General features: G+C 38.9%; 2 protein-coding genes across 3 annotated transcripts in view; one reads left to right on the top strand and one right to left on the bottom strand.

Moving 5' to 3' along the window:
• Nucleotides 1–319, top strand: part of LOC124799248 (uncharacterized protein C18orf19 homolog A) — a 68,825-nt gene extending 68,506 nt beyond the window's left edge. For both annotated transcript variants that reach the window (XM_047262792.1, XM_047262793.1), the window contains exon 5: nucleotides 86–319. In XM_047262792.1, coding sequence (XP_047118748.1) covers nucleotides 86–147 — 62 coding nt within the window. In that variant the 3' untranslated portion in view covers nucleotides 148–319. The remainder of the gene's footprint in view (nucleotides 1–85) is intronic.
• LOC124799247 (LIM domain-containing protein jub) overlaps nucleotides 1–20,917 on the bottom strand; it is a 207,093-nt gene that overhangs the window by 6,548 nt on the left and 179,628 nt on the right. Inside the window, exon 7 of the mRNA XM_047262791.1 lies at nucleotides 8,265–8,333. Coding sequence (XP_047118747.1) covers nucleotides 8,265–8,333 — 69 coding nt within the window. The remainder of the gene's footprint in view (nucleotides 1–8,264; nucleotides 8,334–20,917) is intronic.

The raw sequence follows: 20,917 nt of genomic DNA, 5'->3' as shown, positions 1-20,917 counted from the left end.
AATGTACTCCACTGTATTTGGAGCAACAGCTGGAAAATGTAAAAACTTTAAACAAACTGTATATATTCTCTCTCTTTTGTTACAGATTTCCAACAACATAATTCTAGATCACTGCATCTCAAAGAAATCTACAAAGCTGAGAAGTAAAAGAAACCCAGAAAATTACAAATAGAGCAAATAAAGTGACTTCTAGAACAAGTATTATCACTTCGGCAACACAATCTAGGGGGGAAAATCGCAAAATGTAGTGCCTACTGTAATAGCATTTCACAACTAAAATCCAATGTAACTGAAAAAATAAAGCAATTTACATACCAAATTTGTGTATTTAATTACAGATGCAACTATTTCAACTGAAATAAGTCTGTTGATAGCACTCTCTTAAGAAAACCTACATACAACAAAAGCTCAGACAACTATTGAGACAGCTTTCATTACTGAACTAAAAACTTCACAATGGTCTCTGCTGAGCATACAATGTTGGCTTCAGTTTCACAGCAAAGGTATTATGGAGTTCTAAAGAAGTCTTAACTAAAGAAATTGTTCTGATTGTCCTGTAGACATATTTTGTTTTGTTCTGATACAGTTAACATACAAATACTTCCCTTCCCATGATATAATTAGAACAAATTACTAAGGCACAACAACAACAACAACAACAACCAAAAGAGTAGGTCTGATGACTGAAGCAAGAATGCCACACACTAGTCCGGAGCAATCAAGTAGGTCAACTGTTGTTGCTCACATTGTCTAGAGCTCAAAATGGCATAGATTACAGTGCCACAAAAATTCTGGCACAAAGACCTAGGTTCAGCAATAGAATTGTCAAAGAAACAACTGAGATTAGCTTGGCAGAAAAAATACTTTCAAGAGATAAAGTGGTTACAAAGTCAGCAAGGCACACTATTCTCCTTAAAATTAATGAAAGAGTGGACACAGTCTCACATAAGACTCTCATGCAAGTCCAAGGAGCAAGGGAATGGGCTGCTGACAATTCACTTGGGTGCCAACCACTGTCAGGAAGAAGGGAAAGTGCAACTCCCAGGGTGATTCAAAATCCATTGTAGTGCCAAAACAAAATGGAAGGATCTGCTGAAACAATAGTCAGCATTAATAATTATGAAATCACAACAAAAGATAATCATATATAATGTGGAAGGAAGGAAAATTATGTTTAACATCTTGCTGATAACAAGGTTGTTAGTGACGGAGCTTAACCTCGTACTGGGAGAGAAAATTGGCTGTGGCCATACCCGTGTCCTTTCAAAGGAATCATCCTGACATTTATCTAAAGTGAGTTTGAGAAATCACAGAAAACTGAATCTGGATGACTGGTCAGTGTTCTCCCAAATACAAGTCCAGTGTCCTGCCGTTGCACCACCTTCCTTGGTGACTGCAAAGATTCCATTGCTGCTAGCTTCAAAATGATTCAGTATGTCAGGGAGAACCTGATGGTGACAAGTTATGTACTCAAAATATTGTGCCAAGAACACATCATGCATCATCGGTGCTGACAAACAATGGTTTCATTTAATACAAGAGAGAACATAAAGAGGCTGAAATTAATATTGGGTTGCACACTGTTTTTAATAATTACCAGGGTCAGAATTTTTAGGTGCACAACTTTTTTCATAAGATAAATTAAAGCTCTTGCGGAAGATACCATAGTGTCAAATTTTGCCTCTACATTCCCCGTTTTTGGGAACTTTATCTCTTTCTTCCTCCAACCATGTCTATTATCCCCCTCCTCCCCATTTTCTTTTACTGTAGCTTTCCAGTAATTATCCTGGGTGCATTTTATGATGTACAAGAGAAGTGACTTGCATGTTTAATTCAAATTGTGTACTGTGTCGAATCAATATAAAATATTTAACTGTCAATTAATGTCTCCTCAGCTTGCAGTGAACATGTGAAAGTAAGCCTCTCTCCTTCAGTAAACATAAGGCTAAAAGCATCCCTGCAACAATGGAAAATAATTGTGTGTACAACATTTCCTCTTCTTTCACTTTTTACTATAAGCAGCCTACAACAATGTAAATGACAATGAGATTATTTAATTCTATCCGACTAATTTCACATACTGAGTGTATTTAATTCTATCCTATTAATTTCAGTTTGTGAACGTAAGTTTGTTACTAAATGATATATTACTCGATTGTACCATGCTGAAGGTGTCCCGTGCCCAATTTTTTGTTCTGGCTCAGGAATTCAAACATGATTCCTTACAAAATGATGAATCTTTTATGCAATGTACTACATGTGATCCAGAAATTTTGACAACATCAGTGAGATCACATCAAACAGCAAAATTTCCAGCTCTAAGCATCAAAAGAACAAGACTCTTCAAACAAACAAATCACAGAACTTATATTATGAAATGAATTTGAACAGTGTTCTTCAATAAGCCAAAGTTTAAAGGAATTCAACGTTGATTTGTGTGCAGCTCTTACCCAAGCAGGAATTGCACTCAATAATGTGAACCATCCAGCCTTCAAGGAATTTCGTCAAAAATACACAAGGATATCAATGTCTGATGACAGCACTTTAAGAAAAAACAAGATGGAGCCTGTGTACCAAGAAAGCATACAAAGAATCTCAAGTGTCTGGTCTGATTGTGATTTGAGAATCATTCCAGATGAAACCGTAGATTTGATATAACAATATGTTTTGAACATTTTAGCTTTCCCTAAGCAGGAGAGAAAACTAGGCCCGTGTGTTGCAGAAATCCAATCCCAGTACAGAAATGCAGTCAATCACAAAATTGTGCCAAAAACTGTGGGCTAGTGGTGTCTAGTTTGAGAAAGATCCTGTGGTAGTTACGGACCAAGCTTTTCTTCACTAAACTGGAGCATGTAACATGCTTCGTCCATGCACTTCACAGGATTTGTGAATCCATAAGGAATTAACATGACTTCACAAATCATTTCATCTCTGCCATGAAGGAAAGTCTACTGAAAGCTATAAGCTATGTTGTTGTCTATAGTGAAATCATTGGCCTGTCTCTTCCTAATTTCCCAGTTATTGCTTTCTTTTTGGGGGCCTTGGTTGGAGTGTGCTGCTATATTGTGTGAGAATTCTGAAAAGATAAAAGAGTATGCATTTTTTTTTTTTTTTTTTTTTTTTTTTTGGGGCCCAGCCGATGGAGGTGCAATTTCCAAGGCACAGAAATTTCTGCTACCAGAGAAAAAGAGATAATTTGCAGACAGAACTATGTTGTGTCCATAGTTACAAGTACCTGACTGCAGTTATTAAACCATTAGAAGCACCAGTTCTTTAAAAGGAAGAATACATGATTTTTAATTTCCCTGAAGGAACAGTTAGATGGTTTTCCCAAAGACAAACTTTGAGCCTAGTATTCAGAAGAGCATAGGTATTGAGGAATTTGCCACATCTGTATAGCTGCCATTTCAAGTGAATACAAAGTTTTCCCCCATTGGTTTCTGTGGACTTCAAAAGAAGCTTTAGCATTGACAAAGACATTCTATCTTCTAATAGTAGATGACTTATTTTTAAAAATGTAGAGATGCTTAATGTCATGAAGTACAACAGCTTCATGATCTCTCTCTGTCTCTGAACTGATGTACATGTTTGTAGCTCAAGAAACTGGAAGAAAAGAAAGACTTGGTTGAATAAATAAGCATCTTTTTGTCCCTTTTTTACCTTGTTTCATCAACTTTTCCCTTCCTTTCTTTCATCTGAAATTTGCATCTGAACATCCTAACCCTGGTGATTACATATCAAACAAACATAAAAATGATCCAGATCAGCTGGGAGATAGCTGTTAAATAACAAAGTGTCATTGAACCACTGTTAACAAACATGTCTTTGAAAATACTTAATTTTGATGTTTTGAAAAGGAATTAATCATTAATATTTGGTAATGAAAGAGCACAACTTGATTTCTCTTGTGTTCAATTAGTAACAATGTGTCACTTTTCACAGTGAGGAAGGTCACACTTGTAAAGATTGCTAGTTTGTTTAATATATCCAGAAGTACAGTTGTGGATGTTATAAGAATTTCTGAAGAAGATGATTATATAGAATCTGTCCCCTCAAAAAATGGTAGCCACAGATGATAAACAAAAGAAAAATATTACGCTTAATCCTTGAATAAACACATCTACAACTGAAATCCAGCTGTTGTGGTTAGCAAATAAGTAAACTAGCTGAATTGAGACAGTTATCAACTTTTCTGCTCAACAGCCAATGTTGACATTGACGGGAGGCACCTTGGGCCACATATATAACGATTTCATTGTTAAATGATAACCTACATAAATTATGAGGGGCGGAGAATCCAATAAGTATTGTAACACTTTTTTTTTTCTCGGCCAATTTTGTTGAAAAAATGTGGATATGTTGTGGAACACTGTGGAATATTCCTGGTTCAGCCCATAGAGTTTCATGAAGTTCTGATAGGTGGCAGCACTATACATAACCTCCAAAATGGTGCCTGTAACAGAGGTGCATTCCAAGCAGAGAGCTGTCTTCAAGTTTCTTTTGGTGGTAAACCAGAGCATCGCAGATATTCATAGGATCTTGCAGACCTGGCAGTGGACCAAAGCACAAACTAAAGCACAGTGAGTTGTTGGGCGAAGCGTCTATCATCATTGCAACAAGTTTGCGGAAAACTGTCCAAATGCCTGTGTGTTCAGTTGCACACAGCTGTGACTCTTGCAAAGTTGGAACATGCAGACACACTCATTTGAGGTGATCAATGGATCACAATCAGACATGATGCTGCACAACTCTACTTCTTTGTTGGTATTACTTACAAACTCATCCACCAGCTGGGGTACTCAAAAGTGTGCTAGGTGGGTTCCTTGCTGCTTAACAGAAGACCATAATGAGCAAAGAGGAACCATCTGTGCAGAACTGCTTGTGCTTTATGAGGCTAATCATGACAATTTTGTGTCAAACATCTTCGCAGGCGATGAAACTTGGGTTCATGACTTCAAACTGGTAACTAAACATCAATCCAGAGGGTGGCGCCACACCACATCTCCTCCAAAGAAAAAGTTCAAAGCCACACCCTCCACCGGTAAAGTCATGGCAACAGTCCTAACAACTTCAGTGTGTTCATCATCACAAAAGTGAAAATCAAACTTCTCCTTCTCCATGACAAAGAAAGCCTCACATAAGTCTGCGCACCCGAGAGTAACTCACGATGCTTCATTGGACTGTTCTTCTTCATCCACCTACAGCCCAGATCTCATGCCTTCCGACCTCCATTTGTTTGGCCCATTGAAGGAAGCACTCTGCAGGAATCATTATGTGGATATTGGGAAGGTTATTACGCAGCAAAGCGGCTCTGACATTCACCAGCAGAGTTGTACCATGTGAGCATACAGGCTCTCCCAGTAAGGTAGCATAAGGCAGTCACACTGAACAGAGATTATGTTGAAAAATAGGATTTTTTTACCCAAAAGAGTGGGGAATAATATGGTGTATTCGAATCCTGAATAAAACCAACCTGCTTCCAGAAAAAAAAGAAAAAAGTGTTGCATTACTCATTGAGCCCCCAATAGAGTTGCTACAGTAAGGACCCAGTAAGTTGGCTCCAACCCCTTGACTGTTAAGTGTCTGCACTATTCGGAACATTTCACGCTGATGTGGACTGTTTCAGATTGCTGCCAACCTCAGCAACCTAACAGCTGTGTAACTATAGTTGTACAGTTAAAGCCTGTTTGTTTTACTATGTGTGCAAATTACTTTTAATTATTATTATTATTATTATTCTCGTGTCAGAAACACACATATAGTCTGAGTATTAAGAAAACAGTCTTAATCACATTTTTTTATTTATTTTTTAGGAGACTCCTGCCACACCTTGGTAGACGCCACCAGCAGTCGCCCTGAAGATGGCCCCTACGATGGGCTGAAACTGGTCAGCACTAAATAATAAAAAATGCGATTAAGGCTGTTTTCTTAATGCTAAGTTAATTTATATTAATCACTGTTAATCCATAACCATGTTGTCCAAGCATTTAATACATATAGTCTTTGACCAAAATTTGGCCAACCTCTGCAATACAGGAGGCTTGATGCAGTCAACAAAGAAGCATATTCTCTACAGTCTGGACTTCTCCACAATCACTTTTAATATTGTTTTCTGTACTGTAGCCCCATCTTGCCAGATTAAAACTTGACCTACCCACTCCTCATTTCAGCCTATTCAATGATTTTCAGATCATCCATCCTCGTCATTTCCTGGAGGCAGAGTTTCAAAAACTCTTTTCTAACCAGAGGGAATGGAAGTTTTATCCCTACAAAGTTGCAGACTGGCATTTTCAGCAGTAGTAGTAAGTACCTTTCATGTTGTAAGGAAACTCTTCCTTGACTTTGATCGCTGTGAATGTGGTTTAAGTGTATACAGGGGATAGGTTTCTTCTTGTTCCACCTCCTTTTGTCCCTTATTTGCCGCCATTTCTATTTGAATGAGAGGTGGTGTTATTCCTGCAAGGTGCTAAATCCATTTGAGAGGAGTAGATTTCAAGCAACCTGTTATAATTCTCCAGGTGTCGTTAAGAGGTACATCTACCTGTTTGGCAGGTGAAGAATTATACCAAACAGGATAAATTTATTCTGCTGCAAAATAAGCTAAAGAAGGTGCAGAGTTAACACTTTGTTCCTGGTGGAAACTTTCAACCTGTAATTCATGCAGTGTTTCATAAGTATTTGCAGTTATATTTCAGTGCACTGTTGAATATGAGGCACCATCACGAGGTTTGACAAATCAGTGAAATGTCAGTTTTCTCTAGTCGCTGTGTTATATTACAACAGCCTTATCTAATATAAGGTTCCTTGTCAGAAATAAATACTAATTTGAAGATTATCATCTCTGTAACATGCATTCATGAATCTATATTATTTCCATATCAAAATTTATACCACAGCAGCTGATCGGTACAAGTTGTGCCACACCATGAGTTGTCAGGGCTGGAAGACAAGCACTTACACATCGCCCTCTCACATCCTCTAACCCTGCAGTGACCGCACTACTTACCCTTCTTCCCCTGAGGTAAGCAGCCAACTTCACAAAACTCACAGCCCAATTCACCATCGATTAAAATTAAGCACATTTTAAAATACTGTAAGTAAAACCTGTAAATATTTTTGTTTGTTACTGAGCAAGAATACTGCACTCGTAAAAGCTCTTGAAGTTAGTTAGCATTTATGGTTTCAGCTCTTAGTTGCTAGATGTGTATTATTAAGAAATATGGCCGAGATCCCTAAGCCACAAAAATATTTCATTAGGGCCACAAGTTTGATGATGACTGTTCCAGAGTGTGATCAAAGAAGAAGGGTAAAATGGAAAAGAGGCAAGGAAAAACACAAATACACAGCCAGACCCTCGATTTCAGGAAGAACTACATTAATCTTTTTGTGGTTAAAATTTATTTTGAAAATACTTGAAAAATAATAGATCTAACAGTAATCCTTTGTGATAAATAATGCACTTTCACTACCAAAAAGATTTTAAGCCGACTGATTTTGTGAATCGTTGAAGTGGGACATGTGTCCCACAAACCTAACTACATTCATGTTTCATATGAAACTAGGATTTTCAGAGTTAAATCTTTAATTTTAGAATGATATTATCGGGATGTAAATTATGGAAAAACTATAACAAATCAGTACCAAAACACATTAATCTCTTGCTTTGGACAGCAAAATCACTGATGATGCTAGAGAGGATATGAAATGCAGACTGGCAATGCCAAGGACAGCATTTTTGATTAAAAAAAAAAAAAGAAAATTTGTTCACATGAAATGGGAATTAAAAAGTTAGGAAATATTTTCTAAACATATTTATCTGGAGTGTAGCCTCATATGGAAAGAAAGATTGGCAATAAGCAGTTCAGAAAAGAAAGGAATAGAGAGAAGCTCTTGACATGTGCCGTTAAAGAAAAATGTTGAAGATTAAATGGGTAGATCAAATAACAAATTAGGTGATACTTAATTGAATTACGAAAAATGGAGTTTACGGTAAAACCGAGGTCAGTTGATAGGACACACATCCTGAGTTGTCATGGAATGGTTAATTTGGCAATGGATGGAAGTGTGAAGAGGGGTGTAAAAGTTGTAGAGGGAGATCAAGGCTCAAATAGGGTGAGCAAATTAAAATAGATTTGAGTTGCAGTAGCAATGCAGAAATGAAGAAGCTTGTGTAGGATAGACTAGCATTGACAGGTTCATCAAACCAGTATACAGACTAAGTTCATAAGAATTTGACTTGATCTGCTGTCACCGATGGTTCTTACCTCGCATATGTAACAATCAACATGGAAATCCTTATCCATAGACACAACCCTTACTGTCTCTTCTGTACCCTGAAATCAAAGCATAAGTGTAAGTCCACCTTTCATAAAATGTTATTTATGAAATATATTCATGCATTATTAACAGTCCATAGACTTAATTTTTAATGCCTGGTTATTTAGGAAACTCAGTCAAATCATATTTGTGCCTATTTTTCCAAAGGACACACTGGTCAAGTGTATGAAGAGATGCAAAAGAATGGGTGGTATGGGATGCACTGTAGTTAAAAGAATTGTTATCCTCATAGTTTTTGTTATGAGTGTCCTGATCCAACAGTATCACTTGTTTTGATCTGTACAGCATAGACGTATAATGTAGTTGTGATATTCATTACTGATTTTCATCTGTAATAGTTGGTATCATCATAATAACTTTATCACTGTTCCGAAAAGTTACACATTGTACTGAATGATCATTTATACACACAGAAGATCCAACAATTCTTTTTCCTTTCCGAGAATATCACTACAAACTAATGACAAATAGTTTGTACCTCAAAACTTCAGAGGAAGGGAATGAAAACTTTAAAATTATGCACTGATTCACATGTGACAAACTTTTAGTAAGGGAGTTTCAAAATATTTCTGGGTAGGATGGCTGAACTAAATGGTAGAAAACCCAGTCAGTCATATGGGAACACTATAAACCCATATCATCATTAATTCTTAGAAGCATATAGTCTAATGAGTCAGCCATGAGCTATAATCCCACATCTTGCTGTTCCTACAGCAGGTTCCAATGGATTTAAGGGTGCAGAAGTTATGCAAAGACTGGCACAGGACAGACTTGTGTGAAGAGCTCCATCAGACTAATACCTGAACTAAAGCAAACAACAACAACAACAGCAGCAGCAACCATAATGATATATCATACTCGCCTCCACAAGGCATAAAGATGGAAACACATACAAAAACATAGATGCGAGAGACCAGACACTTAATATCCCCACCCCAGTCCCTTCTCAGTACATGTTTCAGCTGTGAATTCATATTATTATTATTATTATTATTATTATTATTATTATTATTATTAGCACACTTGTTCAAGTAAAAATTACGGCAAGGATTCCACAAAGTATGTTCCCATTTTCCAGGCATACACGTAAAAAGCACAATAAGTCTAACTGAATGAGATAACAATAAATTAATATTTTCATTGAAGTAAATATCACACAATTGAACTTTTGATTTTTTATTACTATCCGCATTCACCACTTTCACAAAAGACCAAAGTTCAATGCAAGTGCTCTCCAATTAAGTGAAACAATAATGACTAGCTCAGTAAAATGTCAGTGAAAATTCCTTTTTAACTCAGTTGCTTCCAACTACAGGTAGCAAACCAAGCAGTCAAAAGTCATAACATATTTTAGATTGTCAACAACATGGAGTTTCCATATTTTAGACTGCAAATCACCAACTTTAATGGGAAATTACTACATGTCCATAACCACACAATTTTTTTAGAGCACACAAAATTAAATAGTCCAAAAATCCACCAGAAAATATTAAAGAAAACTGTAATTCAAACAATGCAGTCAACTTCTGCTTGAGCTGTACTGTGCTCTACTGTCTACAGAGTCCCCATGCCCTAATGTAGGCATAGAGTAGACAGATAATCCTGAAATGAGTGCCCATATTAATTTAATATTAACAAATTACAATATAAGAGACCTGTTCAAAACCTCTGGAAGTTTGCCCACAAAATTTTTTTCTACACATACATTTTACTTATTGTGCATGCCCTTCTTCAAAATATTCTCCTCCACAATAGATACACCATTCCCAATGCAGTTTCCATTTCCGGAAGCAGTCTTGGCACGCCTCTTGCTGGATCGCGCAAAGTACAGTCTGCAAATTTTTTTTTATCATGTCTATTACTGTAAATATCCATCCTTTCAATGGGGTTTTCAACTTTGGAAATAAAATTTTAAAAAAATAAATAAATAATCCGCAGGGGCCAGGTCTCTCATTTGTGAGATCCAAAAGATCTTCACTGATTGCAGGGCAAAGATCTTTCTGGTCTTGACTCATGAGCCATGGGACGAACTTGGTGGCAACATAATGCATTCCAAGATGCTGTGTCAGGATTTTATGACGTGATCCAACTGAAATGTTACATTCTTCTGCAATCGCTCGGACAGTCAGTCTTCGACTGGCATGCACAATTTCGTTGACATTCCTGACATATGCCTCATCAGTAGATGTTGAAGGGCATCCTCACAAGAGTCATCTTTAATTTCTGTCTGGCCATAATTAAACCATGTGAACCATTCGTAACACCAAGTACGGCCTTAAGCACTCATCAGTGTAGGCTTCCTACAACATTTAATGTGTCTCTGCAAAGGTTTTCTAAAGTTTCACGCAAAATTTAATTCAGATACGTAGCTCCTCTAATTGTGGGATCCCAAAATTTGTGAATTACGTGACACAATGTTCTACTCAATACAGCACTGAACAATAACTAACAGACATACAACAATGAAACTTGTGGCAGTTACACATTAAAAACAAGCATGTATAGGGATGCCAACTGTATCTCTCTCCAACACACTATAGGCACAAAATTATAAATGTTCTGCAATATTTTGAACAGAGCTCGTATCATTAATTTTACCGCATGAACACACTACAGAAATAATGCATAATATTCTTCGTAGCTTTTTATCACTAATGGAGACTTGTCTAATGATGTTTCACATCAGCAAATATCATACATATAAAGACAAGGGAAGCACAACATCTCATAAAGAAATAGAGGGACACTGTATATATTCGTTGTTCTTTCTTATCATACATTCAGTAATATTATGTAAAATAATGGAAAGAGGCGTGTGTGCGCTCATGCCTGCCTGCTCACAGTAGCAGCCCCACTGCTACCACAAGTGGTGTGTGTGTGTGTGTGTGTGTGTCAGGAGGGAGGGGGCAACATGCATGCATGGAAGAAAATGCATAAACCTTTCTAGAAATCATGTTGTGACAGACCTATCAGACCTGTTCTACACATCCTTCATTGAATTCAGGTACTATAGTACCACAAGATATCCTCTTATCGAATTTGGAAGGGTGCAAATGGTAAGCTAACTGCTATACGTCAGCCTGTAACTCTATCACTCTCAATACATTTTGAATCATTCCTAAAGCAGCCTGATCCACAGTGGAAATGGGCAAAAGCTGAAGAATTTTAGTAGTACAAGGTAGAAAAAAATTAATGACAGGATTTTGCAGAAGGGGAGGTCTGTACCAACTGAGCTTAGGAGGAGCCCAATGGTTAACAGTGGGACACCACAACAGTGACCACTGAAGGGCTTATGCAGTGCTTTTTCTACTGTGCTGTAAGGGTTGGCCTCACCGGACTACCTGGGTCTCTCAGTTGAAACGAGCAAAGATCTGCTCACAGTCACAGAGCCAGAGACTGCCGTTATCCCAGGACGATGTTTAATGAGGTAACAGGGAAGCGATATTTCCTGCTGCTTCTGCCACGGCGTAATTACGAACAACAAAGCGCTGTTGCAACAAAATTTAAGAACAATTCAGATCATAATTCAAAATGAATTCACTGAATGCAAATAACTTGGCCTCAGCTATTAGGTGTAGATGCACTATGTATGGGTGACACTTGAAAATTTATACCGGACCAGGACCCAAACCCGGATTTCCCACTTATCGCAAGCTGTCATCTTAATCACTTAGTCTACACACACATGCCTCTTGGACCGACCCAAACTTCCACATGTCTCCCTTTCTACTTTCCTTTACCACAGTCTCCCATATTCAATGCCAAATATTCACAGCTTTACTCCTTATTCCCGCACCAATGAGAATGAGACTATGATGAATCAAGACCTGTGATTTTTTGCTTTTCTCAGCATGTGTGACATATGGAAGTTTGGGTCAGTCCGCAAGGTGTGCACAGTTAGCCAAAATGGTTAAGGCAACTGCTTGTGATAAGCGAGAAATCTAAGTCTGAATCCTGATCTGGCACAAATTTTCACAGTTGAGGCAAAGTTATTTCCCTTCAGTGAATTAATTTTGAATGAATTTCGGATGGCTGTCTATCATCACCAATGTCTGTTCATCCAGACAGGCAGGTAAAAATCCAGATTATGTTTTTATAGAGCTTATCAGTCTCATTATTTGATCAACAATTTCAATACAGTTTTGCTGAAACATGGCAATTAAGTAGCTTATTTGAATTGTTTTTGTTATGTATTTTTCTCTTTCAACAGCAGTTAGTGCATTGTGTGGAAGGACTCCACTGCCATTCACCACCAGATGAATAACGTCCCAACAAACAACTGGGAAAATAATATCAGTGATACTGTGTTACAGGGCACATTAAGGGAACTACAGTATTTTCAAAGTGTGCTTCTGCTCTGCAGGATGTGTTTAGTGAACATGCTAGTTATGTAAACAACTTTTAATATACAAAATTCAGTAGTGCGAGTTACAGGAAAAGTCGTAAGAGGTTGTTACATTCCAAGTCCAAGAGGTATGCTAGCATGGCTCAATCAGAAAAGCACTACCTACAAGAGCAGGTGCCTGGATTCACTGTAAGTCATCACTATTACCGCAAACTAACCCAATTTTCTGTGAGTGACTTGATTCACAGAAGGGCAGTATTGTGTCAATAAGGAGAAAACTATGATCTTGTTTCATATTTGTATGACCAAAACAATGCCTAGAACAAATATTTTCAATGTGATGGCTGGTTTCTATTGAATTGAGCCATCTTGTATTCTAAAATACAGAGAGATTACAAGCTATCACAAGCATCAGTCGGTGAAAGTAATAGTTGATATCAGTAATAACTTCATGCATTTTATATTTGAAGATGGCCCAATTCAACTGTGACCAGGCCATTACAATAAAAATACCTAGTCTATGCTGTGCTTTGTTCATTGTCTTTGTTGGTTTTGCCTTATTTACATGTAATACACACATAACATACTTGCACTGGCAACACTATCTAGCTCTTTCCCCTACTCAAAGCTATTGAATCACTGTGTGTCATGCTAGGGAGGCAAATGCTTGATTCTAAGTTTCTGGACTTTCATTTAATTACTGGTAGAAGATAGTGAGAATCTGAATACGAGAGAGAACTCTGTAAGAGGATAGCTTGAACAACTATTTTGGACATCAGAGTCAATAGCATCACACTGTCGATAGATCAATTTGTTGCACTGTAAAGATAACTACTGCACTGTGCCAGTAATGTTTTAAATACTATCACCATTACTGAAGTAATCAACATTGCTTCTATTTCCTGTGGCAGGTGGCAGTCTTCAGTACAAACACTCAGTGTGACCTGTGTAAGTGTCCATGTATTTTAAGTGAAGATCTGCAAAGCCACTCATGGCTGTTGCATGGTATAAAATGTGAAAGTTTCACTATACCATTTTGTAACATGATGACTGAATGACTAAATTACATAATTAAAAAACAAATTGACAATTCCTTTAGTTGTGGATGCCATAATGCAAGTAATTTACATCTTGTGTTGTTTGTCAGGAAACTCACACAGACCTACATGAAAATGAATGCAAGTTTGAAATCTGAGCTACATATCTAATAGCTCCAAAAAGTGCATGCTTCTGGTCTATCCGATGACATATGTGGTTGGACAGAAAGTTTTCTAACAGACAGAATGCAGTATGTCGTCCTGAACGGGGTGACTTCAACAGAAACAAGCTTAACTTCAGGTGTGCCCCAGTGCAGCGTAATAGGTCTGCTGCTTTTTATGATTTACATAAACGATCTGGTTGATGGTATTGACAGCGGCATTAGACTGTTTGCTGATGATGCTGTAGTCTACAGAAGTAGTATGACACGGAAGTCATGAACAAATCAATGAGGATTTGGAGAAAATAAATGTATGGTGTAATGATTGGCAGCTATCTCTCAATATTAGTAAGTGTAACCTACTGCGTATAACAAGGCGAAAATCCCCATTAATGTACGAGTACAAAATTAATGCCCAATCTTTGGAAGCGATAACATCCGTCAAGTATCTGGGTGCGATTATTCGAAATGGTCTCAAATGGAATGATCAGATTACACAAGTAATGGGTAAGGCAAACTCTAGATTGTGGTTTATTGGTAGAATCCTGAAGCGATGCAGTCCTTCAACAAAGGAAATAGCTTACAATAGGTTAGTTCGTCCAGTCCTAGAGTACTGTCTGTATGTGACCCTTACCAGTTGGGTCTGATTCAAGAGATTGAGAAGGTCCAAAGAAGAGCGGCGAGATTCGTGACTGGTACATTTAGCCATCACGAGACATTGCAAATCTGATAGCAAGTTTGAAGTGGGACACGCTAACAGATAGACGCGCTAAACGGAAGGGGCTGCTCACTAAATTCCGAAATCCGATCTTCACCGAGGATGTAGAGGGTTGGGGTGGGTTGTTTTCGGGAAGGAGACCAGACAGCGAGGTCATCGGTCTCATCGGATTAGGGAAGGATGGGGAAGGAAGTCGGCCGTGCCCTTTGAAAGGAACCATCCCGGCATTTGCCTCGAGGATGTAGAGCATATATTTTTACCACCAACTTTCATATCACGCAATGATCACCATTCAAAGAAATGGGAAATTAGAGCATGTACTGAGGCGTACAGTCAGTCATTTTTCCCTTGTGTGATCCATGAATCGAACAGAGGGGGCGGGGATATGACTTTGGCGCGAATTGTGCCCTCCGCCACATGCCACTTGGTGGCGAGCAGAGTATATATATGTAGGTGTAGGAGGGCCCTAGATGTTTGGCACCACCAAGTAGGATTTAAATTCTACACCTCAGTATATCCAATAAGCAGGGACACGTAGCATTCAAAATCACCTTAAGCCAGATTCTGCACAGAGTGTGATCTACTAGAGTGTGTGTGCACATGTGGTTTTCTCAATTGAATATTCTCATTTACATAATTACATTAATATTCTTACGATTTATTGTATGTGGCACATAGAGAGCAACAAGGCAGTGGCAGTGGGAAACTTGTAGTGGGCTGGTAACAACTGTCTGTATAAAATTGACTACTGAAGCTATTAAAAACTATTAACCTTGTCGCTGCTGTGGATGAGTATACATGTCCTGCTGCACCATTCCGCAAGTGTTGTGAATGTGTATTCTTGCAGTTTATGCAATGTCTTTTTCCCTCTGCAAAATCTTTAAAATTTTGCACAATTTTTTACTTAATCTTATACAACATAGTAACTATGGCATATAATGAAGAGAAATTTCAGTCCTTTACCAAGTGAAAATATCACACTGCAAGATGCACACAAATAAAATTTTTTCATGTAATACTTTTCAAAAAATTGGGTGATGAGTATTTCATATCGTCTGTCTCTTAGCACAGATACCAGCATTTAGCGAGTAGTACAGCCGTAACAAAAGATGCCTCAGTATGGGATACAAAGAGCATGCCTATAGGAGCAAAAGGGTTAATGATTTCTGACATAATAATGCAAATAAGTATTATGGAAGGTTCTGTACCCTTTTCTTCTCCTAGACTATGTTAGATGAATTGTCAATTTTTTCCCAAAGTTGAGCACTATTAGGAGTTGAAAGTTTGAGAAGAATGAAAATCACTTACCTGAATATACATCAATTTGAAAATCAAAGTAAGAACAAATAAGTAATATATATACTATTAAATGATTTCCATCTGAGTAAGTTAACATTCAAAATACCAACTCTGCTACTTCAATATTGGAGCATATTTCAAACAATAAGTTCTGCATATACCTGAGAAGGCAGAAGAATATTAAGAGATTACAATAACAGTCTTAGTTACCAGTTTACAGTATCTCCAATAGTTTTACTTCAAGAAAGTTGAACAGTATCATCACTTATAACAAAGAATAAGCCTCTAAATGTAGCTGCACACTACCTTCTATTTAACAGTTCTATATAATGAGTAAGGTTGTATTTCTTCATACCACAGTTTGTATTGGACTGAGAATTTTTCCATTCTATATTAATTTCGATATTATTTATATAATGTTTGTAACTTTTTGTTTAATTCCTTGTACTGCATTAATGGCACAGTACTTCGTGCTATGTAAATAGTTTGAAACTTGGTTGGAAACAAAAGAATTTACTTTCATTAGAACCACAAATTTCTCAAAACAATCACAGCACTGTAAACACGATATGTGCTATAACCCCATATGTAATACCTGGATATGTGCCATGGCTTAAAGCCACCAGTGCAGTACACTTTGAATATTTCGACAATGGCATCCGCATGGGCCAGCCAACAGTGGTTGCCTGCGGTGGGCCACATTACTTTATAAGCGCAGTGCAAGATGCACTCGCTCTCATATTGTGTTCTTACTTATTGTCAGCAATGGTTTGTATCAGTACCCGAATTGTTTCTATGGTTAAGTCTATGTTCTCACAGTTGTTCACCTGTAAGCAGTCGAAGAATAAACTCTTATTCATTGTGGTCGTATTGTCATTTGTGTCTTACATTACAATACATCTTGTGATGAGTGTGGTGTTCACTTCTGTACACTCCAACTACTTGTTGCTCCTTCAGTTTTTCTGGGCGTGGAGGCAGTGCTCAAACATTTTCTACAGCAGCAGCAGACTCTTGTGGTTGCTATCGTGAATTTCGTCACCCACACTGAATATGAAGGCTTCCACACCATCGGCATACCTGCTGCCCTTTCCCCCTTACAATTATGAGACCAGAGACTGGGAGGATTATGAGAAGGGACTTTACCAACACTTCCCCATCTTTGGCATCAGCTATTCAAACACGTATAAGGCGTGGTTTCTTTCTTGGATTTCTCCTTGGGCCTACCAGTTGTTGCGCCAGTTAACACCATTCCAGGAACATGCATCATGTTCATTTGACAAAATGTGTAGACTGTTATTAAATTATCACCAAAAACTATCATTGTTGTAAACAGCCTCACCAGTCCTACTGGTGCTTGGGTGGCCAAATTCCAGTCAGAAATGTCAGTTTGTTACCAATGCTCATCATGATTTCTATGCTGATTCTATGGTCCATGAAGCCATCATTCGGTTAGCTCCTGACAAGGAGGTGCGCCAACACACACTACAAGAATCCCTCTTTGGCTGAAGTTTTAAATACTGCTCAATCTTTTTGAGGTATCTAGTGTTGAGGATGATCAATTGAGACTTGGTGTGACATTGCCGCAGTGGCTCCTGCCCTGGTCACCAGTCGGTTCTCGAGGGGAGGATGACGATGTGGTAACTGTACTCTAAGCACTAGGTGATTCGCTACAACTGTAAAAAAAATTGGGAGGAGGAAGAAGAAGAAGAAGAAGAACCATATAGTGTGAATCATAACAAACTGTTCATCAAAGTGCGAGTGATAGACAGATTACTCAGACTACACATGAACACGGATGCAGTCATGACTTCACTGAACTCTTAAACTTATGTGGATCTGGGATATCTGACATTGCCTCATGTCACTCAACATTTGGCGAGTTATAACAAGCAGCACATTCCAATTTTGGGGCTCCCATTACGTATAAGCAGTGGTGCATTTCTGGACTTCTCTGGCAGTGGATGATGCTGGTACTGCAAATTTGTCCAGTATGGGTGCTTCTGGTTTTACCATTTTGGGGACAGTGTGCCTCATTTCCAACCAGGTCTCTTACCAGCAGTTCTCTGTGTTCAGATCTCATCTATTTTCTTGGATTGGGGCCTATGCACTGGATATACACCACAGTGGTTAGACCTAGGATTTCCTGTGAGGCTGTAATGTGGTGGAAGAAGGTAGAACAGCAGGTTGCTGCTAAGGAGCTTGCTAAGGTGCAGAGACTGGCCTGCTTAGCCATAACGGGCAGAATTAGCAGCACACCAACTGCTGGAATGGAAACCATGCTGGATATGCCTCCACTTCACCTTTGTGTCAAGATGGAGGCAGCAGCTGGGGCACACAGACTTAAAACTGGCAAAAACTGGGTCGCATTTGGATATCCAGAATCACACACTAACATAGTGAGTGAGGTAAATGTAGGAATGGCTGGGGAAATGCCTGCTGACTATATAACAACTCCCAACTGCTTCCAAGCCTTACAACATAATAATTGGAAGTAGGGAGCAGTGGGAAAAAACAGTTCAACACCGTACGGGGGACATCGTTTGGTTCACTGATGGATCGAAAATAGACCAAGGCATTGGGGCAAGGTTGTACAGGATTCAGCCAAGGCTTGAGAGCTTCATCTCTCTAGGGAAACTGGCCTCTGTATTTCAAGCTGAAATTACTGCAATCAGGGCATGTGTGGAGGAGAAATGCATAGGTGCTACAATGACTGTAGAATCTACATCTATTCAGACAACCAGGCAGCCCTGAAATCATCGGCAGCTCCTGCAACAAGATCTAAGATTGTTGCAGATTGCCACAGGGCTCTGGTGGAGCTAGGGGGAAGCAATAGGGTGAACCTGGTGTGGGTCCCTGGCCACTCAGGGATCTGTGGCAATGAGCAAGCAGATAGATTGGCTAGGATGGGGGCAACAACTCCATTTATTGGACCGGAACCTGTCCTGACAATCACCTAGGCTACCATCAAATTAGAACTACCGAACTGGCTTAGGAAAGAACACGTAGGATATTGGACCAAGGTCCATAAACAAAAACATGGTAAGGTAATGATGCCCAAGCCATGCTTTAAAAGAAGCTCTGTAATCCTAGGATTGAACAGGAAAGAGATTAAACTCATGACTGGACTGATGACCGGCCATAGGAATTTCAAAAAACACTTAAACACAATGGGTATAACGGAAAAGGACCCTAAATGTAGGATCTGTGATGAGGGTGAAGAAACTGTATCACACCTAATCCTCAAATGCATGGCACTGGAGAGTAAAAGATACAGAATCTTCTGGACAACTAGACCTGAAGAAATTGTGTCTAGCAAAAAACTGGCAGAGGGACTCCTTGCACTATTTTAAGAGCACTGGTTGGCTTTATTAGATATACAGGGTGCGATACCGCACAATAAACTTAGTTTTGGTGCGGGCAGTGGCGGGTCAGACCTAAGCTGTTTTAGCTCCCCTGTTAAAAATCAATCAATCAATCACATTTTCTTTGATGGGTTAGGTTGTGCCACTAATTTTGCTGCCCCCATTACCCTGAAACCTATAGCGCGGCCATGGTTTTTCTACGTGTGCCCTGTTCCTTTGGCTTTGCACGACCAAGTGAAATCAGAATTGGGTAGGCTGATATTGTTGGGGGTCATATAGCCTATTACTTTGAGTGAGTGGTCTATCTCCCTCATGGATGTTAAAAAACTGACTGGTCAGCTTTACCTCAGAGCTGACTTTACCTTTGCCCTGTCTAGGCAAGTTGTTGGCCAGTTTTTCTCCAACAGTGATTAATCTGAAGCCTATTTGTAGGTTCTGTTGAATGAGGATTCTAAAGGGCATCCTAGAGAATATAACAATATTAGCAACTTCTGTGGCTATCGCCCTGGTGATTTTTCAGTATTTTTTGGAAAAACTGCTGATGTCCATTCCAGGATATATCAATTATCTTGATGACAATATCATGATGGATGCAACCACTGAAGAGCATTTACGTAACTTACACACCTTGTTCACGATCTTTCATACTGCGGGGTTGAGATGCACCTTGGCCAAATCATATGTTTTTCAGCTATCCACTGCATATTTGTGGTTTGAGGTTTCTCGGGATAGTGTTATGCCTTTATGTTAGCATGTTGCCGTGGTCACAGCTCTCTCACTCTACCAATATCAAACAACTCCATGCATTTTCAGATGAAATTGCTTACTATCACAAATAGTGTGGTCATGCTGGAACCCACTTCCATGAGTTGCTCCACAAGAACATTCCTTTTCAGTGGATGCCAGCCTGTGAGCAATGCTCACACTTTTGAAATCTAAGTTACACATTCTCCTTGGGTTGGGTTGATTTAGTGGAAGAGACCAAACAACGAGGTCATCAATCTCATTGGATTAGGAAAGGATGGGGAAGGAAGTCGGCCGTACCCTTTCAAAGGAACCACCCCGGCATTTGCCTGAAGCAATTTAGGGAAATCACAGAAAACCTAAACCAGGATGGCCGGACGTGGGATTGAACCTCATCCTCCAGAATGCGAGTCCAGTGTGTTAACCACTGTGCCACCCAGCTCGGCTCTCCTCCTTGTTTGACTACTGTACATCCTAACCACTGCCCAGTTTTGGCTACACATGCCTCTCAGTATGGACTCTAGGCCATTCTCACACATCAATATGAGAATAGCTCTAAAAGCCTGATAGCTTATGCGTCAACTTTTCGACTCTGTATGTACAGAACAGGGAATCAGTGATCATAAGGCCATTGCAGCATCCCTGAATATGGAAGTTAATAGGAATATAAAAAAGGGAGGAAGGTTTATCTGTTTAGCAAGAGTAATAGAAGGCAGATTTCAGACTACCTAACAGATCAAAACGAAAATTTCTGTTCCGACACTGACAATGTTGAGTGTTTATGGAAAAAGTTTAAGGCAATCGTAAAATGCATTTTAGACAGGTACGTGCCGAGTAAAACTGTGAGGGACGGGAAAAACCCACCGTGGTACAACAACAAAGTTAGGAAACTACTGCGAAAGCAAAGAGAGCTC

The sequence above is a fragment of the Schistocerca piceifrons genome, chromosome 5 (genome assembly GCF_021461385.2).
Source record: "Schistocerca piceifrons isolate TAMUIC-IGC-003096 chromosome 5, iqSchPice1.1, whole genome shotgun sequence".
In the NCBI taxonomy this organism is placed as follows: domain Eukaryota; kingdom Metazoa; phylum Arthropoda; class Insecta; order Orthoptera; family Acrididae; genus Schistocerca; species Schistocerca piceifrons.
Note: the sequence above shows the minus strand (reverse complement) of the source record. Positions and strands in the feature narration are given on the sequence as shown.